Below are 27950 nucleotides of genomic sequence, written 5' to 3' on the forward strand. Positions count from 1 at the left end.
ATGTCAGATGTGACTGAGGCACCCGATTTGTCCGCCCAGCTCGTTGCTCTTACCGCCCAGATAAATGAAGAACGCAAGAAAATGAGGAGGCTCAAAGCTGAGAATGCTAACTTGCTCGTGCGAATGGAGGCCATGTCTTCTCAAGCCACTGAGGTTCAGCCATCCTGCTTCCGAGGCCCAATTAGCCTGATGCAACCTTTGGGTGACCTCGCCTGTAACGTCCTGGATAACCAAGACCGTTACACTGTGTGTTTAAAATAGTGCAAGACTTGCTAATCAAGTCATTTAAATAAAAATGTGAATCTAAAGTCATAAACATGTTAGGTTTAAAATATTTTGGTCATAAACAGATAATTTTTATTAAAATAAATGTTTAGTACATGGGATCCAAAAACATGGTTTACAGGACATATTTACAAAATTTCCAAATGTTATAAATAATCAAAGCCACTCTAAGGGAAAAATACACATTTTAGGTTTCCGTCCTTGTACAATCCCTCGACCGTGGCGGTCGAGCAGCTGACAATGCACACCTCGCCCCTAGATTTCTCCAACCCATGGTTGATTCATCTTACCCTTGCCTTTACCTGCACCACGTAGCACCCGTGAGCCGAGGCCCAGCAAGAATACCATAACATCATAACACAATTAATATCGATAACCAAACAATTCACAAAGCATAACCAGATATTCAACAGTCCATAGCATTCACATAATCAGTGATAACAATTAACAAATCAACAGTCTTTTAACCAGGTATTCAACATGCCATAATCATCAGATTAACAACAGTAAACATATCATACAATATTTAGGGTCGACGCCCTTAGGCCGCACCCTCTGTTTAATCCACTGTATCCGGCTCACTTAGGCCGAACCTAGCATTTACCCCACTGACTCTGGCTTACATAGGCTAAGCTCATTGATTATTTAATTAACCTTAACTACTAGTGGTCGAGCCGCGTCCTGTGCGCAAATATCAATTCCGGCACTCTTACGCTGTTTATTTCATGCTCACATGGCATAACAAAATCACACAACATTGTATACATGTGTAGGGAACCCTTAGCCCCAACATAGCCACACAAATGGGTGCAGTTTTTGTTACCTTTTATTCCGAGCGAAGAAGGTGAACTGGTTTCGAGCACGGTCCTTAGCCTCGAGCCTTGGCGATAAACCTAGTCACAAGGCCATTGATATCCATCAACTTCCAATCACAATAAAATACATAGGAAACAAAACAAGCCTCCGGAACCTCAATGTAATGCCCCGAATTCTCCGTTGTGTTTAACGGCGTGAACAGTAGGCCAGGAGGGCCATACTTGCTTAATTATATTATTAATTGATAAATGCATGTATATGTTGATTATATTATGATATGATGTGAAATGCATGCATGTGAGTCCATATTTCTATCCACAGGGGTGTGATGGTAATTTGGCCCGTTGAGGGTAAATTGATTATTTGTTCGCATGTTGGTGATATATCTTGAGACCACATTATGATGTGGGTTTGTTCGAGCTATATGGCATGAGACGATTAAGGAATGTAAATTATCGGTTTGGTCATAACAGGCTTAAGCTCGGGGCTCGGGGTGAGTCTCGGGGAGTTTTAATGATTAGAGTGTTACCGGGAATTAAAGGTTAACGGGAGGTGAATTATTGGTGTTTGAGAATTTTGAGATTAGCGGGAATTGGGAAGAGTTAATTATGATTAACGGGATTAATGGAAAGTGCCAAAATTACCCTTGAAGAGGTTTTAGAAACTTTTAAAGACCTAGGGGTATAAAGGTCTTTTGGCTTGGATATATATGAGCTTGGAAGGCTGTAGAGTAAAACAGAACCAAAACAGAGTAAGAAACCTCCTTCCCGTACATTCATCTCTATAGTTTCTCTTCTTTGGAATTTTGAGCTCAAGTGTGGAACTAAGCTAGGAAATCAAGGGGCTAAGGTTGTGGAGTTAGTTCAGCCATTGGAGAGGGTTCAATACCAAGTTTGAGGTAAGCTTTGACCATTATTTTTCTGGTTTTGCCCTGTTTTAAAGATAGTTTTCAGCTTGTGTTTTGTGGAGGATTGTTGGAATTGATGGAGGTTTTAGTTGGGGTTTGTCTTGGGTTATGATGAGGGAGAGTTATGAGTGTTGTTTAGGGGTTTAATTGTGTGTTTGGAGGAGGTTTTGAACTGATTTGAAGGGCTGGTTTGGGAGGAAAATACAAGGGAAAGTTTTAGTTCGCGTGCTGCCATTTTGGCCATTCTGGGTTGGGCGCCGCGGCGCAGTTGTGGTGCGTCGCGGCCCTTGGCGTTTGGCAGGGGAGGCCCCTTCTGTCTGAAGGGCGCGCCGCGGCGCAGCAGGGGAGGGCCGCGGCCCTTAAGGTCAATTTTGCCAAAAATGTGTTTTTAGCATGGGGATTTAAACCTAAGGCCTCGGGGTTGAACCTACTACCCGGTTGGGTAGCGTTTGATGTCCAGGAGGTTAGGTTTTGGTTTGGGAACCTTTTATTATTCATTTTATTGATGGAATCCCATAATTTGGTTATGACCAGGTAACCGCTAAAGGACCAAAAGGTCGATCGTTCTCAGGGTCACTCTTTTATTTGTTCTAGCTCGGAACCCGAGGTAAGAAAACTGCACCCCAAGTGAGACATGCATGGGTGTTTGTAAGGCATGTTGATTGTGTAATATGGACATGGATTGAACATGGAATGCTTAGCATATATGTTGTTCACTTGTGCATAGCACTGACTTATTAGTCAGGTTTGGAAAAGGTCCTAGTATCTACTGTGAAGTTGTGACTGAATAGTCAGGTTCGGCAGTGGTACTGGACACTGGTCACATAGCGCTGACTCATTAGTCAGGACGGCTATAGGGTGGATCACGCAAGCCAACAGGGATTAGATCTAATCGACTATTAGCATTGAATGACTCAAAGAGCATTAATGCAAGACCGACCCCGAGGGTCGATGAATGAAATAAGCGCTTGGAGGCTAGTGGCTTACCTAGCAGCCACTCTCCCCCGCTAAGATTATGTGACGTTCACTCGCTTGCTGAAAAGCTTTACGTTCAGTGTGATTATAATGATAATCATTTGATAGCGTTTATGAAAAGTGTTATGTTTTCTTGCTGGGCTTTGGCTCATGGGTGCTATGTGGTGCAGGTAAAGGGAAAGAAAAGCTCACCTAGCCTTGAGTGGAGAGCTGATGTGGTGATGTGTACATATGCGGCCGCTTGACCACCACGGCCAAGGAGTTCTCAGAGGAACTAGGGGATTTACCCTATTTTTGCCGCTTAGGTCGGCGGGATTGTAAATCTAAAACTGTAATGACCATTTTGTACTGAGAACCACTTGTGAACGTTTTGTTTAGCTCTGCAGAGCAGTTTGTAATAAAAATCTCCATTTCCTTTTTATTGGTTTTATGCCTTAACCTGTTAATTACACTTAGAGCACGTTTTTGACCAAAGGACTCAGGTAGTGAGTCAAATTTCCGGTCCACCGTTCACCGTAACTGTTCTGGGGTAGCCAGGGCGTTACACTCAATTTCTACTAAACCGGGTAGTAGAAATTGTCCCGAGCCTTAACAATACTTGAAATACTTCCCAGGCGGGTCGCGACTTGCCCTAAGTCAGAGAGCAAGCTCCCAAGCCAAAGGGGGAGGCGGGTTGCGACTTGGCCAAGCAAGTCGCAGCATGCCCCCAAGTCAGAGAGCACCCCAGGCCAGAAGGGCCACACATGCCGCGGCGCCCCTTTCGACCCAGAAATTTCTAGGTTTTTTCCTCCTCCTTCTTCCCAGCCAAGAACACCCACTTAAGCCCAGAAATTTTCCCTCAACTCAACACTAAACCAACTATGGATTTTAGAATTAAATCACCTACTTTAAACATATATCTCCTAAACAATTATACCAGAAACAATATCTCAATTCAGACACAATAATCCCTGCTATATCCCCTGAAATTTCTACTCAACTTATCAATCAAAACAGAACCAGCCAACACTTATAATTTCATCCAAATTCAACCAGAAACTTTAAAGATGGTGTTCTAAAATCTTACCTCAATTTACAGCTCAATTTCCCAGTTGAAGTTCCCCTAAGCTTCTCTTCCAAGACCCCAACTTCTTTCAACAATTCATGCCTTCCCTTTCCTTTAATTTTCTTCAGCCCATGCCTTAGCTTATGCTCCCCTTTTTTTTTTTTTTGCCCTTAGCTTCAAAGCTCAACCTTCACCAAGGGAGTGAGAGAAAATACGTGAGAGATGAGAGAAGGTGAGCTGAGAGCTTTCCTTTAGCTTCTAGTCCCCTCTATTTTACTAAATCTGAGTATATCACTTAACCCAAAATACCATTTTGCCCTCCCACAACCACTTAACACTTAATCTATCTAAGGGTATAATGGTCATTTTGTCCTCGATTTCCGCTAATTCCTCAAATGTTCCTAACATTCACCAATTAATCCCGTCATCCAATTATTTATCCAACACCTAATAATTCCCAACATATTTGCTAAATTCTCAAATATACCCCCATGCTCCCCCGAGCCGGGTATAAATCCCCGTCGTGACTATTTCGCCAATCCGGCTACTAGGACCGTCTCGAGCCATATATTGCGAATATATCCACATAATAATGTAGTCTCAACAATTAACACATATAATCACATTTATGCCATCAACGGGCCAAAATTACAAATATGCCCTTATAAACTAAACAGGGCCCACATGCATATTAATTCTCATAAACATGCATTTCACATATCCATATAATCATAGGATCATGCATATCACATAATCATGCATTTAATCATTTATTCACATAAATACAAATTATGTCCTCCCAGCACACCAATCAAGGCCCTTAAGCTTTATTAGTAATTTTGGGTCGTTACATCTATCCCCTCCTTATAACATTTTTCGTCCTCGAAATTTATTTGAACACATCAGGTAATAAATCTCATATCTCTGACCATAACTCTAGAGTCCAATTCTTTATCTTTTATATTTCAATAACACCCTTACCAGAGTTGTAATGACCCAACTACTCTAGACTTTGGACCATTAATGACTACTATACATAGACACTAATTTTTAATAAAACTTACAAGTAAAATAATCATAACTTCATTAAAAACTTGTAAAACAAATGTTAAACTACATAAAATTTAAAGTAGGATATGGGATCCCATCGTTAAAAAGAAAAACATAACATAATTGTAAATAAAATGGATTACATAATAAAGTGCGGAAAATACATATAAAACCATAATTAAAGAGACTTCATCCTCGAATCGAACTCTCAGTCCGTCGATTCCATTCTACCTCAATACACATCCCCAAGCTTCCAAGAACCTTTCCCACCACCAAAGCTATTTTCCTGCACATATAAACATAAAGGAGTGAGCCTAATGCCCAGCAAGAAAAATCTAACACATAAACCATATACATAAGATTCATAATGCAACATAAAACATATCATAAACATATGTTACACGTACTATAATGGCCATTATTACTTGGGGTCCTATAAACTAAACAAGTCATATGCCCATTAGATTTGTGGGGCTTGCTAGCTAAGCAAGTCATATGCCCATAAATTTATTGGGGCTTGTTAGTTATACAGGTCATATGCCCAAGTCTACAAGCATACAGAATATAAAATATAACATATACATAACACTTAAATCATAAGATAACACATAACATAACATATAAAATCCTATCCTCTTTTCCTTACCAAAAGTACCGGGATATGAGAACAGGTTTGGGACTTTGGAACACTCCTAAAAACCATAAATGAAAGGGTGAGCATACTAAAGAAAAAGGGATGAAAGTGATGAAAGAACTATATCATCAAAATACACTTACCAAGAATCTTATGTTCAAGATCTTAGATTTCCTATTCAAGAATAAAGAATAAAGTTAGGATGTTGAGTAGAAACTATAAGAACTTAAGGAAAAATAATACCAAATGAACTAGAGTTTGGAATACCTTGAATGCTTCTATGACCAATCTAAACCTTGAACCGAAATGTGCTATAAACCTTACTTCCCAAGTGTTTGGTAAGCTTATAATCCCCAACCCAAGTGTTTACACTCTAAAAAATAACCTAGCACCTTGCAGCCTCTGAACTTAGCTTGATGAATGAATAAATGGCTGGGTACTAGGTCCTATTTATAGAGTTCAAGAATGAAAAGATCTTCATTTAACTTGAATAAAATAATGGCTTTTTAAGTGAAAAATATTTGAATTATCGTTCAGCAAAGGCTGAAGAATCGGTCAAAAAGATGCTGGACTTATCAAGAGGTTAAAGATTAAAATGGGAACGTTTTAAAAAACATTCAAAAGTATATCAAAGGAGCTGATATATCATCCCTTGTAGGCGATATATCGCCTGGGCCAGCATGCCTGAGGCTCATCGAGGTGCTCGTGCGAAGTTACGTGTTTTTCGTATCCCCGTACTGTGATATATCGCCCCCTATAGCTGCGATATATCGGCATACGCTGAATATTTAAACACGAAATTGCACATTTTAAGCTTAATTTGAATTGAGTAAACAACCTTGACTAATTCCTCTAACGTTTTCAAAGATGCTGACAGACCCTAGGATATTCAAATATTATTCTTAATAAACTTATTCCTCAAAAATACTTAATTATCATTAAACATACACATGACAAGTGTTACTTTCTTATTGGGTCTAACTAAACCTTATAATATAATAAATATTACCATCAATATCAGTCATATTAATCAAACCTTAGGTTAAAATTAATATTCTAAACTATAGGCTAAACTTAGAAAATCTACAAGTGTTACTACGAGTGTCCAATAAAATCCCGGTCTGAACCAAAATCCACAGTCATAAAACTACTACTACTATTGCTATTATTACTACTATCTAACTAGCTAAGTAAAGTTCTTGGACTCTACAATTCTCCCCTACTAAAAATAATTTCGTCCTCGAAATTTACTTACCAAATAACTCCGGATACCAGCCTTGCATGTCCTCCTCCAACTCCCACGTTGCCTCTCGCTCAAAACTATTACTCCATAGGACTTTGACTATAGGAATGCTCTTGGACCGTAACTGCTTCACCCCCTATCCAGGATGCTAACCGGTCGTTCCTCGTAACTCAAGTCTTTCAGGAGTGCTATCGTATCGTACTTGAGGATGTGAGATGGGTCTGACACATACTTGCGTAGCATCGAGATGTGGAACACGTTGTGACTATCTGCTAGTGCTGGCGGTAGGGCTAGTCTATACTCAACTGCTCCCACTTTGTCCAATATCTCAAAAGGACCTATAAATCGGGGACTAAGCTTGCCCTTCTTCCCAAACCGCTTTACATCTTTCATGGGAGATATCTTCAAGAAGACTTGATCTCCGACTTTGAATTCCACATTGCGTCGCTTGGCATCCGCATAGATTGTCTGACGGCTTTGAGCAGCAAGCATACGCTGTCTAATAAGCGCTACTGCTTCTTGAGCTTGTCTAACAGCTTCGGGACCTAGAAGCTGCCTTTCTCCTACCTCGTCCTAGTGCAACGATGATTGGCACCTTGTTCCATATAGTAACTCATAAGGTGCCATTCCAATCGTTGACTGGTAGCTATTGTTGTAAGAGAACTCTATCAGCGGCAAGTACTTATTCCATGATCCTTTGAAATCAAGTACACATGCGCGTAGCATATCTTCTAAAATCTTAATTGTACGCTCGGACTGCCCGTCTGTCTGAGGATGAAAAACTGTACTAAGACTTAACTTAGTACCCATAGCTTGCTGTAAACTTCCCCAAAATCTTGATGTAAACACCGATCCTCTATCCGACACTATTGTCTTGGGGATTCCATGCAACCGTACTATCTCTTGGACGTATATGTCTGCATATTGGTCTGCCGTGTATGAAGTCTTAACAGGCAGGAAATGAGTCGACTTGGTTAGTCTATCTATTACTACCCAAGCAGAATCATGCTGCTTATTCGTCCTTGGCAAACCTGTCACGAAGTCCATGGCTATATCGTCGCACTTCCATTCTGGTACGCTAAGCGGTTGCAATAAGCCTACAGGTCGCTGATGCTCTGCTTTCATTTGCTGGCATACAAGACACTTGGACATAAACTCTGCTATGTCCTTCTTCATCCCTGGCCACCAATAGATTGCCTTAACATCATGAGTCATCTTGGTCGACCCTGGGTGAACTGAGTACGGGGTACTATGCGCTTCTTCTAGAATCGTCTTCTTAATCCTTTGATCATTTGGCACGCATACCCAATCCTTATATCTCAATAAACCTTGACTAGATATTGAGAAATATGTAGCCTTGCCTTCTCGGACTGCATCCATATGTGTTGCTAGTGTGTCTTCATGTCCCTGACCAATCCGTATGTCTTTTAGCAGATTCGACTGGATAGACAAGTTAGCCAGTTTGCCGACAACTACTTCTATTCCGGCACTGATCAACTCCTGCTGTAGCGGCTTTTCTATTCCAGCTAAAGCTGCCAAATTTCCATAACTTTTCCTACTTAGTGCATCGGAAACTACATTTGCCTTCCCCGGATGGTATAAGATTTCGCAGTCGTAATCCTTTACTAACTCTAACCGCCTGCACTGCCTCATGTTGAGCTCCTTCTGAGTAAAGAAGTACTTTAAACTTTTGTGGTCCGTAAAAATCTCGCACCGTTCTCCGTAAAGATAATGGCGCCAGATTTTCAACGCAAAGACCACTGCTCCTAACTCCATATCGTGAGTTTGATAGCGCTGCCCGTACTCCTTCAATTGTCGTGAGGCGTAGGCTATCGCCTTATCATTTTGCATCAGCACGCAACCCAATCCTTGCTTCGATGCATCGCAGTAAACTGCGAACTTATCGTTGGGTGTCGGTACACAGAGTACTGGTGCTGAGCAAAGCTTATCCTTATGCAACTGGAAGGTTTCTTCACACCTATCATTCCAGTTAAATCTTTGTTGTTTCTGGGTCAGGTTGGTGAGTGGAGTGGCTGTCTTAGAAAAGCCCTCTACGAACCTCCTATAATAACCTGCTAACCCTAGGAAGCTTCTTACTTCAGATGCGTTATTTGGTCTTGGCCAATCCTTTACGGCCTCTACCTTTGATGAGTCTACTACAACTCCGTCTTTTGATATAATGTGTTCGAGGAACGCCACTTGCGAAATCCAAAACTCACATTTCTTGAATTTGGCGTAGAGTTGATGCTCCTTCAGTCACGACAAAATCAACTTCAAATGTTCCTCGTGCTCTACTTCATCCTTAGAGTATACTAAGATATCGTCGATGAACACAACGACGAATTTATCTAAGTAGTCCTTGAAGACCCTATTCATTAAGTCCATAAATGTGGCTGGTGCGTTAGTAAGACCAAAGGACATAACCAAGAACTCGTAATGTCCATAACGAGTTCTAAAGGCTGTCTTAGGAATATTGTTGACAGTGAAATCTCGTCAACGAAATAGATCGAAAAACTCAAAGGTAAGTCAGGTGATGTTTATATAAGAACTAAGAATAAACTTTAAGGGAAAGTAAACACAGATAAATAATGGAGCAAATCTTGGTATATTTCTCAATAGCCTCTGCTTACAATGAATTTTCCAACAATATTCAGGGTCTTAAGGGTCGTACCCAGTACTAGATCATACATGAATGTTCCATTCGACTCGTACCTGGACCTCTAAGCATTGGGGTCTTCAAGGCATAGGGTATGGGACACTTGGTGCATGCAGTGGTCGTGACGTGAGGCGAGGCTCTCGAGTCCTTGGCATGGGATGCCTGAAGCACCCTGAGGTCACTCACGAGCATGGGTGATGGGCATGTGGCCTCAACAGATGTCTAAGGGTGCGAGGCGAGACGCCTTCCTCGCGAGCCCCTTGTGGACACGGCTCCCTTGGCGTGTGGTCCCACTCGCGTGGCCACCTGGTGGCGTGGCTCCCATGCCACTCAAACTTTGAAGGCCATGGCATGGCTCCTATTCCTTCGCGAGACCTCCTTGGAAGGCCTGTTGATGGCGTGGCGTGCGGGGGATGCGGGGCCTCGCATGGTGCTGGGTGCGCGCGGGACACGTGGCCTCGCCTGGTGCGGGACGCGCACGAGGCGGGGGGTCTCACCTGGTGCTGGCGCGCGTGAGGGAAAGGGCCTCGCCTGGTGCTAGCGCGCACGAGGGGATGCCCTCGCCTGGTGCTGGTGCGCGCGAGGGGGTGGCCTCGCCTGGTGCTGGCGCGCGCAAGGGGGTGGCCTCGCCTGGTGCTGGCACGCGCGAGGGGGTGGCCTCGCCTGGTGCTGGTGCACGCAAGGCCATCAGGGCTGCCGCGCGAGAGGCAACAGTGGCTCGGGGTCACCCCAACCCAGCCATATTTTTGGGCGTTTATGGGGCTTAAGTATACACTTTGAGTCTTTTATGGGCATGGAATATTGAGCATCCACAAAGGCCATACTTCATGGCTCACTAAGTGATGCTTCCCTTGGGACAATCTACCAGTTTCACAAGACTTATAGGTCTGAGCTTGATAATGTGACTAAGTGACCTTTGGCCTTGTATTTTCACCATGTACTGGGGATTTTTTTCTTGGTGGATTTTTGGCATCCACAAATATCTTCTCCCTTTACCTTGAGCTGATGATACCCGGACCGTAAATCAATCTTTGAAAATACAGTCGCACCTCAGAGTTGATCAAACAAATCGTCGATTTAGGGTAGCGAGTACTTGTTCTTAATCGTTACCTTGTTCAGCTCGCGATAGTCTATGCACATCCGCATGCTTCCGTCCTTTTTCTTCACAAATAGTACCGGGGCTCCCCATGGCGAATGGCTTGGCCTAATAAAACCCAAGTCTAGGAGTTCTTGTAGCTGTGTCTTTAACTCCTTGAGTTCTGTAGGTGCCATTCGGTATGGTGCGTTGGAGATAGGCTCGGTGCCCGGTACTAATTCAATCGTGAAGTCAATTTCCTGAGTTGGAGGCAACCCTGGCAAGTCATCGGGAAATACTTCTGGGAATTCTCTTACAATGCAGACGTCTCCAACCTTAAGTGGTGTTTCCTTTACCACATCTGTGATGCTGGCTAAGAATGCTTGACATCCTTTTTCTATCATCCTTTGAGCTTTGAGAGATGATATTAGCGGTGTACGTAGTCCTGAAACTTGTCCCATGAAACATAATCTCTGGCCGTCAAGAGTCTCGAACATCACCTTCTTGCGTTTGCAGTCGATGGTTGCGCCATGCCATGCTAGCCAGTCCATGCCTAGTATTACGTCAAAGTCCTTGATCACCAATTCAATCAGGTCTCCTTCTAGTTCTATGTCCTCAATCTTGATCGGTACGCCTCATACTATTCGTGATGATAGGACTACTTTGCCCGAAGGTAACTCGGTTACAAACCTAGTTCTAAATCTTTCACAAGGTTTGTCTAGTTTTTCTATCATTCATAATGAGATATATGAATGAGTGGCTCCCGAATCAAATAATACAGAGCATATGTTATTGAGGATAGAAACCTGACCTGTTACCACCATATTGCTAGCATCAGCCTCTCCTTGGGTTAAGGCAAAAACCCTAGCAGGAACCATCTTGTAGTCCTTTTTCCCTTCTGGCTTGCGCTGAGGACAATCTCTTTTCCGGTGTCCTTCCTGACCACAGTTAAAACATTCCTTGGTGTTTGCGCGGCATTCTCCAGGATGTTTCTTCTGACACTTAGCACATGGCGAGTATTCCACATAACTCGGCCTATTTCCCCCATTATTTGTCCGTGCCCTCTTATCGCTGTCAGATTGCTTGTTATCAGGATGCCTTCTCTTCTGACCATTACTATTTTTGTCGGACTGATTGTTGCTATTATAGTTGTTGTTCCGACTGGTCTGAGGTTGACCTTGCTGTCTAGGCTCAGGCTTACTGGCTTCCTCTTTACTTACATTATCCTGCAACCTCTCTACTTCTATTGCCGTCCTTAGAACGTCGGCATACATAGTATTCCCCGGGTTTGCTAGCTTAACCCCCTTCTTGATCTTCGGTCGAAGTCCTCTAACGAACTTGTTCACCCTCAAAAAATCAGTTGGAACCATCTCAGATGCGAACTTTGCTAGGCGGTCGAACTGACGAGCATACTCTGCCACTGATTAATTTCCTTGCTTTAAGTTGGCGAACTCCTCAACTCTTGAAGCGAGTACAGCCGAATTGTAATACTTCTTGTGGAACAGCTCCACGAATCGAGTCCATGTCATGGTGGCAACATCATGCGATTGTTGGACCAAGTCCCACCATATCCTGGCATCCTTCTTGAGCAATGACGAGATGCAGGATATACGGTCTGCATTACTGAGATTCATGTGCGTCAGAATTGGCTCCACGTTCCTTAGTCACTCTTCTGCCTCAAAGGGGTCTGTAGTCCCTTCGAAGTTTGGAGCATGCTGCTTGTGGAACCTCTCATACACTGGCTCGATATTCTGTACTGGATACGGCGCGTAGTTCACCACTGGCCATCCCCCATATGGACCAACTTGTTGGGGTGCTGAGGCCATTTGCTGTGGCTGAGGTTGAGGCGGAGGCTGAGTCTGGGGTTGAGCCTGTTGTCGTTGCTGCTGCAAAAGTTCCTCGACTTGTTGTCGCAGTCTGGCAATCTCCGCAGTGTTGTCAGCTGGCGGTGCCGGCGCGTTGCGGCTAGAAGTAGCACGCACTCCCCTTCTGCGAACTGGAGGGGCTTCATTATTCGCTGGAACAGCGTTGGAGGCGTTTCCGTTGGTGCGTGCAGATCTTCAGAGCGACATCGTAGCAGAGTTCTAACAGTTGAAAGAAACATGTTAGAACTTTACCTAATAGGCTCTAAGGCAAAACTTATTCTAAAACAAACATAACTCTGACCTATTTATTATGACTTCTTATGAAAATTATATAATTCTTCTTTATTTTTATAGAATGGGTTTCTATACTTAGAAAAACAAGCCATCTTTATTATTTCTAAGTTTGTTTCTAATCATCCTATATGACTTAATTCTCAGGCTCAAAACTCATCTTTGTTCCAATGTTAACCATATTGATGGAGGGCTGGGATCAGTAAAATCGTTCCCACTACTATGGCCCCCTAACTCTCAATATAGAAACTTGGTTCATTGATTTGTATCCACCCTCACCGAACTTAGTCATTATTTATTTTATTTATTATTTATTATGATTGCTAAAATAAAATCAAACTCATACTTGATAACAAAATAACATGATATTAATTTGGAAAAGAGTTTTTCACGTATTACAACCATAAAACAAAATAAATAAAACTAACTATTCTAAAAATCAGGATCTTCTACATCCGATCCTTCATCTAGCATATCATCATCTAGTTCTTCATAATCTTCATTATCATGTGCCTCAAAATGTCCTCTAGGAAGGTTCGTAAAAATCCTATGTTTTTGCTCATTTGTAAACTGAAATTCGGATTTTGCAATGAACCTAACTAAGAGAAAGTAATATCGCATTGCTACTGGCAGTTCGTCTTCATCATCCATTGTTTCCCATATCTCCTCTAAGGCTGCTATTACAGGATGAAAATCTCTAAACAGTCTAATTACTAATACATATTGTTCCGTTGCTCTCATCATGATTTGCTTAGACTCTTGAAGGTGACCTATTTCTTTGTGGAACAAAAGCAGTCTTCGAGTAATTCTTTCTAGTGCTCCTACGGTGTTTCTTGGTTCCCTTATTCTTTTTAAAGCCTTAATGGCTCGGATATCCTCATTGGTTAATGCTCCATTCATACTTAACTGAAAACATAAATATTAAAATCATTAGCTATACACATAAGCAAAATAACTATAACTTAAATACTTACTTGGCGGTCAGATTCGGAGCTTTGAGTGTGTGTATCGAGGAGAACTTCATGCGAAGGAACCGTTGCTCTGATACCAACTGTAATGACCCAACTACTCTAGATTTTGGACCATTAATGACTATTATACATAGACACTAATTTTTAATAAAACTTACAAGTAAAATAATCATAACTTCATTAAAAACTTGTAAAAAAAATGTGAAACTACATAAAATTTAAAGTAGGATATGGGATCCCATCGTTTAAAAGAAAAACATAACATAATTGTAAATAAAATGGATTACATAATAAAGTGCGGAAAATACATATAAAACCATAATTAAAGAGACTTCACCTCGAATCGAACTCTCGGCCCTTCGATTCCATTCCGCCTCAATACACATCCCCAAGCTTCCAAGAACCTTTCCCGCGCACCAAAGCTATTTTCCTGCACATATAAACATAAAGGAGTGAGCCTAATGCCCAGCAAGGAAAATCTAACACATAAAACATATACATAAGATTCATAATGCAACATAAAACATATCATAAACATATGTTACACGTACTATAGTGGCCATTATTACTTGGGTTCCTATAAACTAAACAAGTTATATGCCCATTAGATTTGTGGGGCTTGCTAGCTAAGCAAGTCATATGCCCATAAATTTATTGGGGCTTGTTAGTTATACAGGTCATATGCCCAAGTTTACAAACATACAGAATATAACATATAACATATGCATAACACTTAAACCATAAGATAACACATAACATAACATATAAAATCCTATCCAATTTTCCTTACCAAAAGTACCGGGATATGAGAACAGGTTTGGGACTTTGGAAGACTCCTAAAATCCATAAATGAAAGGGTGAGCATGCTAAAGAAAAAGGGATGAAAGTGATGAAAGAACTATACCATCAAAATACACTTACCAAGAATCTTATGTTCAAGATCTTAGATTTCCTATTCAAGAATAAAGAATAAAGTTAGGATGTTGAGTAGAAACTATAAGAACTTAAGGAAAAATAATACCAAATGAACTAGAGTTTGGAATACCTTGAATGCTTCTATGACCAATCTAAACCTTGAACCGAAATGTGCTATAAACCTTACTTCCCAAGTGTTTGGTAAGCTTATAATGATTAAGCTTATAATCCTTAACCCAAGTGTTTACACTCTCAAAAATAACCTAGCAGCTTGCAGCCTCTGAACTTAGCTTGATGAATGAATAAATGGCTGGGTACTAGGTCATATTTATAGAGTTCAAGAATGAAAAGATCTTCATTTAACTTGAATAAAATAATGGATTTTAAGTGAAAAATATTTGAATTATCGTTCAGCAGAGGCTGAAGACTCGGTCAAAAAGATGCTGGACTTATCAAGAGGTTAAAGATTAAAATGGGAACGTTTTCAAAAACATTCAAAAGTATATCAAAAGAGCCGATATATCATCCCTTGTAGGCGATATATCGCCTGGGCCAGCATGCCCGAGGCTCGTCGAGGTGCTCATGCGAAGTTACGTGTTTTTCGTATCCCCGTACTGCGATATATCGCCCCCTATAGCTGCGATATATCGGCATATGCTGAATATTTAAACACGATATTGTACATTTTAAGCTTAATTTGAATTGAGTAAACAACCTTGACTAAATCCTCTAACGTTTTCAAAGCTGCTGACAGTCCCTAGGATATTCAAATATTATTCTTAATAAACTTATTCCTCAAAAATACTTAATTATCATTAAACATACACATGACAAGTGTTACTTTCTTATTGGGTCTAACTAAACCTTATAATATAATAAATATCACCATCAATATCAGTCATATTAATCAAACCTTAGGTTAAAATTAATATTCTTAAACTATAGGCTAAACTTAGAAAATCTACAAGTGTTACTACGAGTGTCCAATTAAATCCCGGTCTGAACCAAAATCCACAGTCATAAAACTACTACTACTATTGCTATTATTACTATTATCTAACTAGATAAGTAAAGTTCTTGGACTCTACAAGAGTGATAATTTTTCTCCATACGATCTATCTTATAACTATAATTTCATTAACCTTTCCTTACACAACAACTTTGTTGAAACCCCGGGGTCTGCCTATCTCATCAGCGATCATTTTTCCGTCTTGTCATTGATGCCAGTAATACTCATAAGCCATCATCCATACCAGGGTAAGGTTAGCTTGTAGGCCCTTGGCCTAAACCTTGGTACGATCCCAGAACTCTTATTAAATCGGGAGCCAAAACTCCCCTTCCTTTCCCACAATATCATACTCTTTCTTGTCTACAATGCCTGGAGAAATATAATTTTCCCGTCCTAGAACTTTGTGTACTAAAGCGAACTCTTATGTCCTTTCAGATAGGCAGATACTTCTGCCCTAATAATTCTAACAACTTCATTCCCCCCCCCCCCCCCCCCCCCCCCGAACCAATACCGAACCAAGATACTCAACACCTTTCATTTCTTTACTTGAAACCAGTACTCTTGCTTTCTATCTTACCATATCTTATGCTATGTCACCTTAGTCGTAATCCAGCATTCATCACTGTGACTATTTCATCAAGGGACTAAACTTTCCTTAATATCCCAAACATTTTCACATTCAATGCATGATTCCTTAGAACCACCATTAATTCTTCAGATTGCCATTCTATCTGCAGACAACCACTAATTCTAGGTTCCAAAATTATTCCCTTTGTTCTCTAATTTCTTTCCAGAACCTGGAAAATTAAAGGGTATCAACTCGACACTATCAATTATCATGCCACGTCACTCGTTCACACGAACCAAAATGTGTTAATTCAATCTGCTGAGTTGCAACCTTCCATGTCCAATCATCTCACTTGTAGTCTAATGTGGTCCACTCCTACAATCCACCACTAAACCATTTTACCTCTCAATACACAAATTTCAAACCTTATCATCCATTTAAACTTCTTGACTATCATAAAATTAAGAAGGTAATACGATATTCATTTGGGATCTCCATCTCCACACTAGATTCCATCGGATCACTCATCCGATCTTCATATCTTAACTCATACCATACTAATAGGGTTCTTCACCATTTCCACAAGACTCTTTCAGAATTCCATCGTCCAAAGAAATATATATCTATCCATAACCAATCATAGGTACCATCCTAATCTCAATCGTTACCCTGTCTGACCTTACTATAATCTGTGGTGTCCTATCCAATCGGCACAGACCTTCCCAAGTAAGGAGTCAACTTCTGTATTAAATTTTCCTCCTTGTACAATCAAGGGTTCCTAACATAAATCACCTATTAAGTCTCACTGAATCTTGGTCTCAGGATTATCTTTCTTACAAGTGACCTAACACTCAAACACCTTATGTTATGCATTGACCATTAACTTAATGTTCTATGTATACCATCCATGTTCCCATTCTTTCACCTCCCACGAGGCACAAACCATCATCCCTTCAGTCTATAACTGGGTGCGTCTTAGCCTTTGATGCACTACTTTCAGTTTCATGTCTTAACAAAAATAAGGTCCTTCGTGTTATCCCTCCGTATCCATCCATTACATGTAGATTCTTATATCACAGAGTGTTAACCAATCCTCATTCTGTCTTCTAAAAATCTGATACAAAATTGTCCATACAATCTAACTTTTCATTTTTATGTCATTCCAATCTCAGGTGTAGCTGCCTTCGAAGATACTTATGTAGTAGATGACATGTCCACCTGTCTCATTGTGCATCTTATCCCTCAGGTGTTCTTTAGTAACTTCTTTGTGGATTCTGCTTGAACTTCTTCATACTTGATCCCTTCTCTTCCTGCAACGTGACCTTGAATACCCTTGACAAAACGAAGTTGATACCTTCTGGAGCCTTACCTGTGACCCTACTGCTTCAGTCTTAGTATCATCAGTGTAGTAGTTTTTCACATTCTTCTTCTAATTGGGGAGTAGTCAAACACATCCTTAACGAACCTGGATGTGACTCGTCCATATCGTTCATGTACTCTCTGCTTATCGAACTTACCTGTGTTGTTGAAGCTTAAGTCAGTTAAGAACCTTTACTAATAATCCATCACACCCCACTGGGTACAAGTAATAATTACTGAAATGTCTCTTTCCTTGATCCTCAGCTGGTAATAATCAGATCAAAGATCAATTCCTGGAGACATTGTCCTGTCTTGTAACCAGGCATTTAAACTATTCATCCTTAACAAACGATGACAACAAATCCCACGATACGATGCTCCGTCTAAGACATCCCTAAGTCAAAAAACTTCTTCAATTGAACCAGTAATTCTTTCTGTCAAACCAGTACCATTCTTCATAATGTCCCTGATACCAAACCTATCCATAGCCCAATCCTGAAGCGTACCCAAAAATTCTTTACATGCCCATCTGAATCCCTACTGACCAACTTAGTTTCCATTCAGTTCAACTAATATACTTCAAGTGATATTCCCTACAATCCATGGTTGTCCCTTATCTAACAAATTGACTCCCACTCAGGCTCATATCAAGGCTCTCATATGATTAGCTCAATCACCTTCACTACGAACCCCCTTTACTACTTGTATTCCAATTCTTCTTTTAGAAGTTTCTAGTTCATTCCCAACACACACTAATGTCTGAAACACCTTGTATAGTAACCTTGAGGCATGTACTTCATATCTGAATCTCTCCTGGGAGATACGCAACACCGAACTCTTTCATCTCATATATAACCAAGAACGAAGACTATAAGTCAACCGGTTACCTCCGAGGAACTAGCCTCAGGCTTCGAATGAAACAAGGCATTCCAGTTTTCCATTCTCTAATCCTGGGCAATCCGCTCTAACATATCGAACCATTCCATGTAGAAATCGTGCCCTTACCTGGCGTCTCATGCTTCTAATGCATACTAAATAACTTCACTAGATCTCATCACTATCCTGACGGATATCTTGTAAACTAGACCCCTTCCTGTCAAAACCAGGAGCCATAGAACTATCCGGGGTTCTTCTGTTCTGATTACCGAGAATCTGTCCTTACTAAATTCCACAAATGGGAATATTGTTGTTGCATCTCTTTCCCTACGGCATTCACGCTCCATACCTCATTCCGTATATCTTAAATAACATGGCCCTCCCTGCTGTCCAAGTACAGATGAAGATCTCATCACTGGAGCGGCCCTGATGCTCTGGGCCATCCCCGAGTTTAATCCTTAAATAAGTCATCATTTCCAGCTACATCTGCTTGTATCAACTTCCAAAGCGGATTGACCAACCCACCAACTTATTGACATATTTTGTCATTGTCTTACCATTCTAAATTCAGTTCATAAATTCATTAGTCTCCGTAGCTTCAACTACTTCATAGTAATCTCTTTTATCAAATCACTATCTGAGTTCCTCCCAACCCATCATGCCTACATTTCAAGTCTGAGTACCACTTTCAGGCATCCTTCTGCCACAACTACTTAGCGCAACCACTCTGTCACGACCTACATCTTCATATAATCAATGATGGGATTAGCTATGCCCATCCACTGATAAATTCTTAGGCAAATCCAAACCTTCCTCAAAACCAGAGGATAATTCCTTCTAAGCCTTCCATGTAGTACTCTTATCTGTCTATATCTTCAAGTTAAACCAACACTGGTAACCCTATTGTCAAGATATACAAAGCAGCTCTTTCCCCAGAAAAGCCCGCTGTTCACCCATCTAGTCTCCTCTGTCAGACCTCACAGCTATACTCACATACCAGTGAACGTCTGTTGCGACCTTCAGGGGCAGATGGAGGATTCCAACCCTAGTTATTATCTGCAACCCTCACTATAACAATACCAGGTCCACTTAACCATTCTGAGCACAGACAATCTGAATTCATCTGCCATCACCGACTAAACCCCTCATCCCTGATGTTCATACCCAGAACCATCCCACAGCCAGGTCCAAACAACCACAATAATCATGCACACATAAAGCATAACAAACACCAATATGCCATACTATACATTAGTTATCAAATTTCATTGTTGCCATACTTACCATGCTTCCATAACCCAACAAAAAAATAAAGCATATATACGCTCAATTTAAACAATTCATCCACATGCAATAGCAATGCTAATCAGCACGCCTCAATATCATCACACAACAGTCAAGGGCCAGACCCTATCAATATCTCATGCTCCCTATTAATCAGACAACTTAATACAATCATATTTTCATTCAAGCATTTAAGCATATAATCTCATGTATTCAATTACAAAACCCTGAGTCGATCTTGTCTTTAACGGCGAGTGTACATGTCCAGCCAGTCTTCAGGAACCCTTAAACATAGACCGCTCTGATATCAAGTTGTAACACCCTGGATAACCAAGACGGTTACACTGTGTGTTTAAAATAGTGCAAGACTTGTTAATCAAGTCATTTAAATAAAAATGTGAATCTAAAGTCATAAACAGGTTAGGTTTAAAAGATTTTGGTCATAAACAGATAATTTTCATTAAAATAAATTTTTAGTACATGGGATCCCAAAACATGGTTTAGAAGACAAATTTACAAAATTTCCAAATGTTATAAATAATCAAAGCCACTCTAATGGAAAAATACACATTTTAGGTTTTCGTCCCTGTACAATCCATTGACCGTGGCGGTCGAGTAGCTGACAATGTACACCTCGCCCCCAAAGTTCTCCAACCCATGGTTGATTCATCTTACCCTTGCCTTTACCTACACACTACTACAAAAACACATTTTTAGGACAGCGAGTCCTTAAAGAATTTGTTTTAGGACTCGCTAAAAACTATGTGTGTCCTAAAAGTTTGAGATTTTTTTTTAAAACAAACACCTCCTGGACTTTTTAGGACTCGCAACAAAGAATGTTTTTAGGACTCGTATTGCGAGTCCTAAAAACTTATGTGTATCCTAAAAGTTTAAATTTTAAAAAATTTCAAATTCCCTCCAATTTTCCTTAAAAACTGTTTTTAGGACTCGCAATGAGTGTCCTAAAATCATATGTGGCTCCTAAAAAACCTTAATAGAAAATTTAAGTGTAATATTAGTGGTGACTTTTAAGGGCTCACTTTGGGTGTCCTAAAAACTTTTAAGTAAAAAATGACAAATAAATGAATAAATTAAAGCTTTATTTTAATAACTAAATTAAAAAAAACAGATTTCTTTTATTTTTATTTTTTTAAAAAAAAGAAAAGAAAATTTTATTTTATTTATTTGGGGTTATTCCCGAATATTATATTTAAAAAAAATCTGACCTAAAACTAAAGTCCTAACCCTAAAATGTTTCAACCTCCCTCTCTCTCGGATTCTCCTCCCTCCCGACCCTCTTCTCCCCTCCTAACCCCTGCATCTCCTCGTCTCCCTCAACCTATCCAAGACCAAGCACATGGTCGTACATGGACGCCGTCGACGAGATCCGCGGCTCGCTCAAGCAGATGCGCCACATCAACGCCGGTGGCTCACAATGAGATGGTGGCTCGTGGAGGGGCTTGCTGCAACGGTGGCTCATGGAGGGACTCGCTGCAACGGTGGCTCGCAGAGGGATTAGAGCTTTTCATTGGAGAAAAAGACTGGAAAAAAGTGTTTCATGATATCCGCGAGAGAGCTCTATATCATTTGGGGTGATGCTCCTCAATATTGGAAATGGATTTCTTCACCTGATGCTAGGTATGCATATATATACATATATTTTAGAATTGTATGAATTAATATGAACTATAATAGAAATCAAACAGGTTTGAAGAAGTGGCTCTGCTCCTTCAGGTGTGTTGGCTGGAGATCAGTGGGAAGATTGAGGTTTCGATGCTATCTCCATTGACATTGTACACAACATATGTGGTCTTCAAGCTAAGGGATGAAGATTTTTATGGATTCAAAACCCAAGTAGGAAATACTACAATTGGATTTGTGGGATCGGGTGAGATTGTTCGGGGAACAGAGGCTTTAGATGGCGATTATTACGAAAGAGAAGAAGGAGATGGGCATAACTATCCAAAGGAGAGAAGAGATGGGTGGATGGAAATTGAGTTGGGTGAGTTTTTCTACGATGGAAGACAAGAGGGTGAGCTGGAAATGAAGTTTCAAGATTTGAGTAGCCATTGGAAGGATGGTCTCATTGTTCATGGCATCGTAGAAAATAATAGATACACTCTCTCTGTTTATGTTTATTCATATTCTCAATATTTTGAATTTTATGTGAGAAATAATAGCAAAAGTTTTTTTTATTTATTTTAAATATATAAGTATATATTTATTATTCATTCAGCAATAATGGGATTTTAAAAAAAAATGGGCATTTTACCCAAATATTGATTTATAAAATAAAATTATAATTAATTAAAAGGTACTCAAAGAAATTTTTTAGAACACACATTGCGAGTCCTAAAAAGTCTTTTTTTGTAGTAGTGAAAACTTTTTAGGACACGCAAAAACCTCTTAGCGAGTCCTAAAATACCTCCGTTTTTAAGGCTCTCAAATAGAGGACTTGCGCCCCGCGAGTCCTAAAAACTTTTTTAGGACTTGCAATGCGAGTACTAAAAAGCCTTTTTTGTAGTAGTGACACCACGTAGCACCCGTGAGCCGAGGCCCAACAAGAAAACCATAACATCATAGCATGATCAATATCGATAACCAAACAATTCACAAAGCATAACCAGATATTCAGCAGTCCACAGCATTCACATAATCAGTGATAACAATTGACAAATCAACAGTCTTTTAACCAGGTATTCAACATGCCATAATCATCAGATTAACAACAGTAAACATATCATACAATATTCAGGATCGGCACCCTTAGGCCACACCTTCTGTTTAATTCACTGTCTCCGGCTCACTTAGGCCGAACCCAGCATTTACCCCACTGACTCTGGCTCGCTCAGTGAATATTTAATTAACCTCAGCTACCAGTGGCTGAGCCATGTCCTGTGCGCAAATATCAATTTCGGCACTCTTAGGCCGTTTATTTCATGCTCACATGGCATAACTCAATCACACAACATTGTATACAAGTATAGGGAACCCTTAGTCCCAACAGAGCCACACAAACGGGTGCAGTTTTCTTACCATTTATTCTGAGCGGAGAAGGTGAACTAGTACCGAGCACGATCCTTAGCCTCGAGCCTTGGCAATAAACCTAGTCACAAGGCCATTGATATCCATCAACTTCCAATCATAATAAAATACCTAGGAGACAAAACAAGCCTCTGAAACCTCAATTTCTACTCAAACGGGTGGTAGAAATTGTCCCGAGCACCTAGGTTCGTGTAACGCCCCAACTCCAGGGACCGTTACGGTGTGCCTTGTAAACAGTGCTAAACTCGCTAATCGGGTCATTTGGCCAAAATCATGATCTAGGTATGATTAGCGGTTTAGGGATTAAACATTTTGGTTAAGATGTAACGTTTCACTAGAACGTTTAATATATACATTGGGATCCCGAAAATAAAGTTTCAAAGTTTTTTCATAAAATATTTACAACAGGCCGTTCTAAGCGGCAAAACAGGGTTCAACCCTAGTTCCACTTTAAACCTCGGCCGTGGCGGACGAGCAGCTGCATATGTACACATCATCACCTAAGCTCTCCAACTCAAGGATGGTCCAGCTTCCTCTTGCCTTTACCTGCACCACGTAGCACCCGTGAGCCAAAGCCCAGCAAGAAAACACAATAAAGCATGATATAATATCAACAATGATCATAATAACCATTCAGGACTATCAGTCCAAGCAAATAGGTGACAATAGCCAAAAGTCACAATAATGAGCATCGCTCCTTCTAGCCATGTGACGATAGGGTCACCAAGGCTTAACTGATAAGTGATCCTTTCATAAGTTTGATTAGGACAGGTGCATGGTGAATGGTCACCAACATAACCTTCCTCTCGACTCTAGAGTCGTGCTATGGACAGCGTCCCTTGGCCATGTGACAAACAGTCACCGGGGTCATATACCTTGGCCATAAACATCTGGTCATAGACCAGGCAAGCGCTTATAAGTTCTTCGACCTTAGGGTCGGTCCCGCATTAATGCCATGGAGCTATTCAATGCGTGATTCATCGACCTTAGGGTCGATCTAGCATTAGTGCCTTAGAGCCACTCAATGCACGATTCTCGACTTTAGAGTCGGTCCAGCATCAAGGCCATGGGACCATTCAATGCATGATTCATCGACCTTAGAGTCGGTCTAGCATTAATGCCATAGAGCCATTCAATGCGTGATTCTCGACTTTAGAGTCGGTCCCTGACTAGTCAGTGTCATACACAAGTAAGTCATGCCACCAATCATATATCACATGTTCCATATCCATAAACAAGGTATTCAGCATGCTTACTAAACAGGTATTAATACAATTAGGACCATGCATAAACACAGAGGCTCAAGCTCTAAACAATATCATACCCAGTATACAAAGCATGTCCTATTTACAAGTTTCTCATGCATCATACGCAATATATCCAATAATCCAACATGCACCTATAACAGCCATGCATGTCACGTTTAACAGTCAACCAACATGCATCAAGAATAGCCATGCGTGTCACACATAATAATCAACCGACACGCATCAATAATAACCATGCATGTCATACTCACAATAATCAGCCAACATGCATCGATAATAGCCATGCATGTCACATATACACAGGGTGCAGTTTTCTTACCTCAAAGTCGAGTTAGAACGATTAAAAGAACGACCCTTGAGAACGATCAACTTTTAGTCCTTTAGCGGTCACCTAGTCATAAGCAAATATAAGGTATCAACAATAAAAATGATCAACATAAGTTCCCAAACCAATATCTAGCCTCCGGGACATTAATCCCCTCTTAACCAAGTAGTAGGATCAACCCCGAGGCCTATGGTAAGCATCCCTAGGCTAAAAACACAATTTTGGTCAAATTTGCCCTGAAGGGCCGCGGTTCACCACAGCCATGCCGCGGCTCATCCCTCTGACAAAGGCATTTCTACCTCAAAATCCACCTTAGGCCGCGGCACACAAAAGCCAAGCCGCGGCTCATTACCCAGACCAGCCAAAAATTAGCAACGCACCAGCTCGACCTCCCCTGCATATTCCCTTAGAACCAAGCCTTCAAACTAGTTCTAAACCTTCTCCAAACACTCAATTAAACCTCTAAACATCACCCATAACTCCCCCTCATCAAAACCCAACCAAACATACACAAAAACTCCCCTTGATTCCCTCTTTCTACATCAAAAATCACAAGCTGAAAACCAAAAGGAAAACAGAGCATAACCTGAATTCAATGGCTAGAACTCACCTTAAAAACGATTTTGAATCCCCTTAAATGTCTGAATCAAGTTCCCTAGCCCCCACCTTTGATCTCCTAGCTCAATTCCTCAATTTGGGTTCTCAAAAATCAAAGAAAAGTGAAGGAAGAGGCTTGTACGGGAGAGAAGGAGAAGTGATGGGGATAGGCTCTGTTTTTGTCCTGTATTTTCTACAGCCTTCATGTCATATAAATCCTTAAGGTCAAAAGACCATAATGCCCTTAAGCTAAATAAATCCCTCTAAAAGCTTCCGAGAGTAAAACCGTCCTTTCCCGCCTATCTCGTTAATTATAATTAATGCTCTCCAATTCCCGCTATTCTCAATATTCCCAAATACCAATAAATCATATCCCATTACCCGTTAATTCCCGGTAATGCTCTAATCATTAAATTCACCCCGAGACTCACCCCGAGCCCCGAACTTTAACCCGTTATGACTAGACCGAACACTTACATCTCATAATCGCCTCATGTCGATTAGCTCGAACCAATCCACCTTATAATGTGGCTGTATTAATTAATCACAATCACGCACCCAAAATATACAATTACGCCCACAGTGGCCAAATTACCAAATTACCCTCATAATTAACATATGAGCCCATATGCATGCATTCACCATCATATAATAATATAATTCACGCAAACATGCATATAATCATTAAATACTATAATAAATCAATTATGGCCCTCCTGGCCTCCTAATCAAGGTCCTAAACCTTATTAGGAAATTTGGGGCATTACAGTTCGAACCCCCACACCCTAACAATACTTGAAATACTTCCAAGACTAAACTTCCCAGATGGGTCATGACTTGGCTTAGCAAGTCGCGACTTGCCCCAAGTCAGAGAGCAAGCTCCCAAGCCAAAGGGGGAGGCGGGTCGCGACTTGGCCAGGCAGTTGCGGCGCACCCCTAAGTCAGAGAGCACACCAGGCCAGAAGGGCAAGACGCGTAGCGGCGCCCCCTACCTAGGTCGCAGCGCGCCCCTTTCGACCTAGAAAATTCTGGGTGTTTTCCTCCTCCTTTTTCCCAGCCAAGAACACCCACTTAAGCCCAGAATTTTCCCCTCAACTCAACACTAAACCAACTACAAATTTTAGAATTAAATCACCTACTTAAAACATAAATCTCCTAAACAATTATACCAGAAACAATACCTCAATTCATACACAATAATCCCTGCTATCACTACAACATTTTTTACCAAATATTACGGCAAAATATTACATAACTTTAGAAGTGCTATTAATACATGCCAAAAAAAATACACGGACACATTATCGGCGCCAAATGAAAAGTAACAGGCGCCAAATGAAATTTTACTTCACAAATAAAAAAGCAAAATAAAAAATGAAGAAGGGTTTTCTCTATTCTCTCGTTCTCTCAGTCTGAATCCCTAATCTCTAATCTCTCTCCCTATTCTCTTGTTCTCTTGTTCTCTATTCTCTGAATCCCTAATCTCTCTCAATCTCTTCCCTCTCTCCCTTAGGCTGAGACCCTTCATCTTTGAGCTTCCAACCCATTCCCCTTCATCTTGTTCTGTCCGAATAGTTGAGCCCAAACGTCATTCATCGCTGATTTTAATGGTAAGGTGATGGTGACGAGGTGTATGCCGTCGGGTCGAGGTAGATATGGCGTCTCAGAATTGGATTTCGGGACGAGAAGGTTTGTTTATGGAGGCGGAGATTCGAATTGGAGGGGTTGTAGGATTACGGTGAGTTCTTCGAATAGGGATTCCAATGGCAGAGGAAGAAGTCGGAGTTCGAGCTCGAGTTCGAGCTCGAGTTCGAGCTCGAGTTCGAGTAACGAGTCTAGCTCGTTTCTTTCTCAGAGCCAAACTTATGCTCTGTTGAAGCACCAAATGGAAGTGGCAGCAAAATCTAAGGTCAGGGTTCGGGGTATTCTCCACTCTTTCTATTAGGATTTTATCGGATGCCAATCAGAGAGTTATGTATTTATATGTTTTGGAAGTTATAGGACTATGAAGAGGCTGGGAGGATTCGCGACTTGTTGAAGTTATTCGAAGAAGAGGAGCCGGTTTTGTGACTGAGAGAGTTATGTATCGGAGCACGGAGAAAAGGCTCCCAATGTTGTTTACAAAGGCAAGGTTGACGATGAATTTTATATTGCTGTGAAGCGTTTCAATAGGTCGACTTGGCCCGATGCTGGCCAATTTATGTTTTGTGCTCTATTTACTCTGACTCTTATGGAGAAAGAATGTGCGTGTTTTGATGATATTGTTTGGCTGGTTTTGTTGATCCATTGTGCTTGTTTTGGGTTTTCAGGAGGAAGCCAAGACGGTGGGACAGCTGCGCAGTGAGCGCTTGGCAAATTTGATTGGGTGTTGCTGTGAAGGCGATGAGAGACTCCTTGTTGCTGAGTTCAGGCCTAATGAGACTCTCTCTAAGCATCTTTTTCATTGTAAGGTGTCTCCTCCTTTTGTCTGTTTTTCTTTTTTCTCTCCCTCTTCGAGTTGATCTTGCATTCAAATTTGATGGTTACAAGGTATTTGTCGATGGGAAAACATATCAAATTTAACAATATATGAATGAAGATCATCGATTGGTTTTATAATTGGAGAGAGTTCTTTATTTCTGGTGCACTTTTTGCTCTAATCAAATTATGCCCGCCCCCTTAGGAATTATCTCAATATAATACATACTTTAGGATCTATAAAAGGGAAATGAATTGAGTCTTTTTTTCTTCTTTATTTAAAGGATTCATTTATGCACCATAGGCATATAATTGATTTTAAAGGTTATCTATTTTGAATTGTAGGGGATACCCAGCCTATGAAATGGGCAATGAGAGTCTGGGTGGCTTTGTATCTGGCACAGGCCTTAGAATATTGCAGCAGCAAAAGGTGA

The 27950-nt window shown here is 40.8% G+C and overlaps 1 protein-coding gene across 1 annotated transcript; it reads left to right on the forward strand.

Moving 5' to 3' along the window:
* On the forward strand, window positions 1-27950 carry LOC133804985 (putative F-box protein PP2-B12). The gene is made up of 5 exons (XM_062243111.1): window positions 1-153; window positions 21344-21462; window positions 21531-21924; window positions 27369-27504; window positions 27862-27950. The coding sequence occupies exons 1-5, from the start codon at window positions 1-3 to the stop codon at window positions 27948-27950; spliced, it is 891 nt and encodes a 296-aa protein (XP_062099095.1).

Source organism: Humulus lupulus, chromosome 1, assembly GCF_963169125.1.
Source record: "Humulus lupulus chromosome 1, drHumLupu1.1, whole genome shotgun sequence".
NCBI lineage: Eukaryota > Viridiplantae > Streptophyta > Magnoliopsida > Rosales > Cannabaceae > Humulus > Humulus lupulus.

Excerpts from the sequence above, each read along its gene's own strand:
- LOC133804985 (XM_062243111.1), top strand. The coding sequence starts at position 1 with ATGTCAGATGTGACTGAGGCACCCGATTTGTCCGCCCAGCTCGTTGCT. Across the intron at positions 154-21,343 it reads TGTCTTCTCAAGCCACTGAG|AGCTTTTCATTGGAGAAAAA; the intron begins GTTCAGCCATCC and ends CAGAGGGATTAG. Across the intron at positions 27,505-27,861 it reads CTCTAAGCATCTTTTTCATT|GGGATACCCAGCCTATGAAA; the intron begins GTAAGGTGTCTC and ends TTTGAATTGTAG.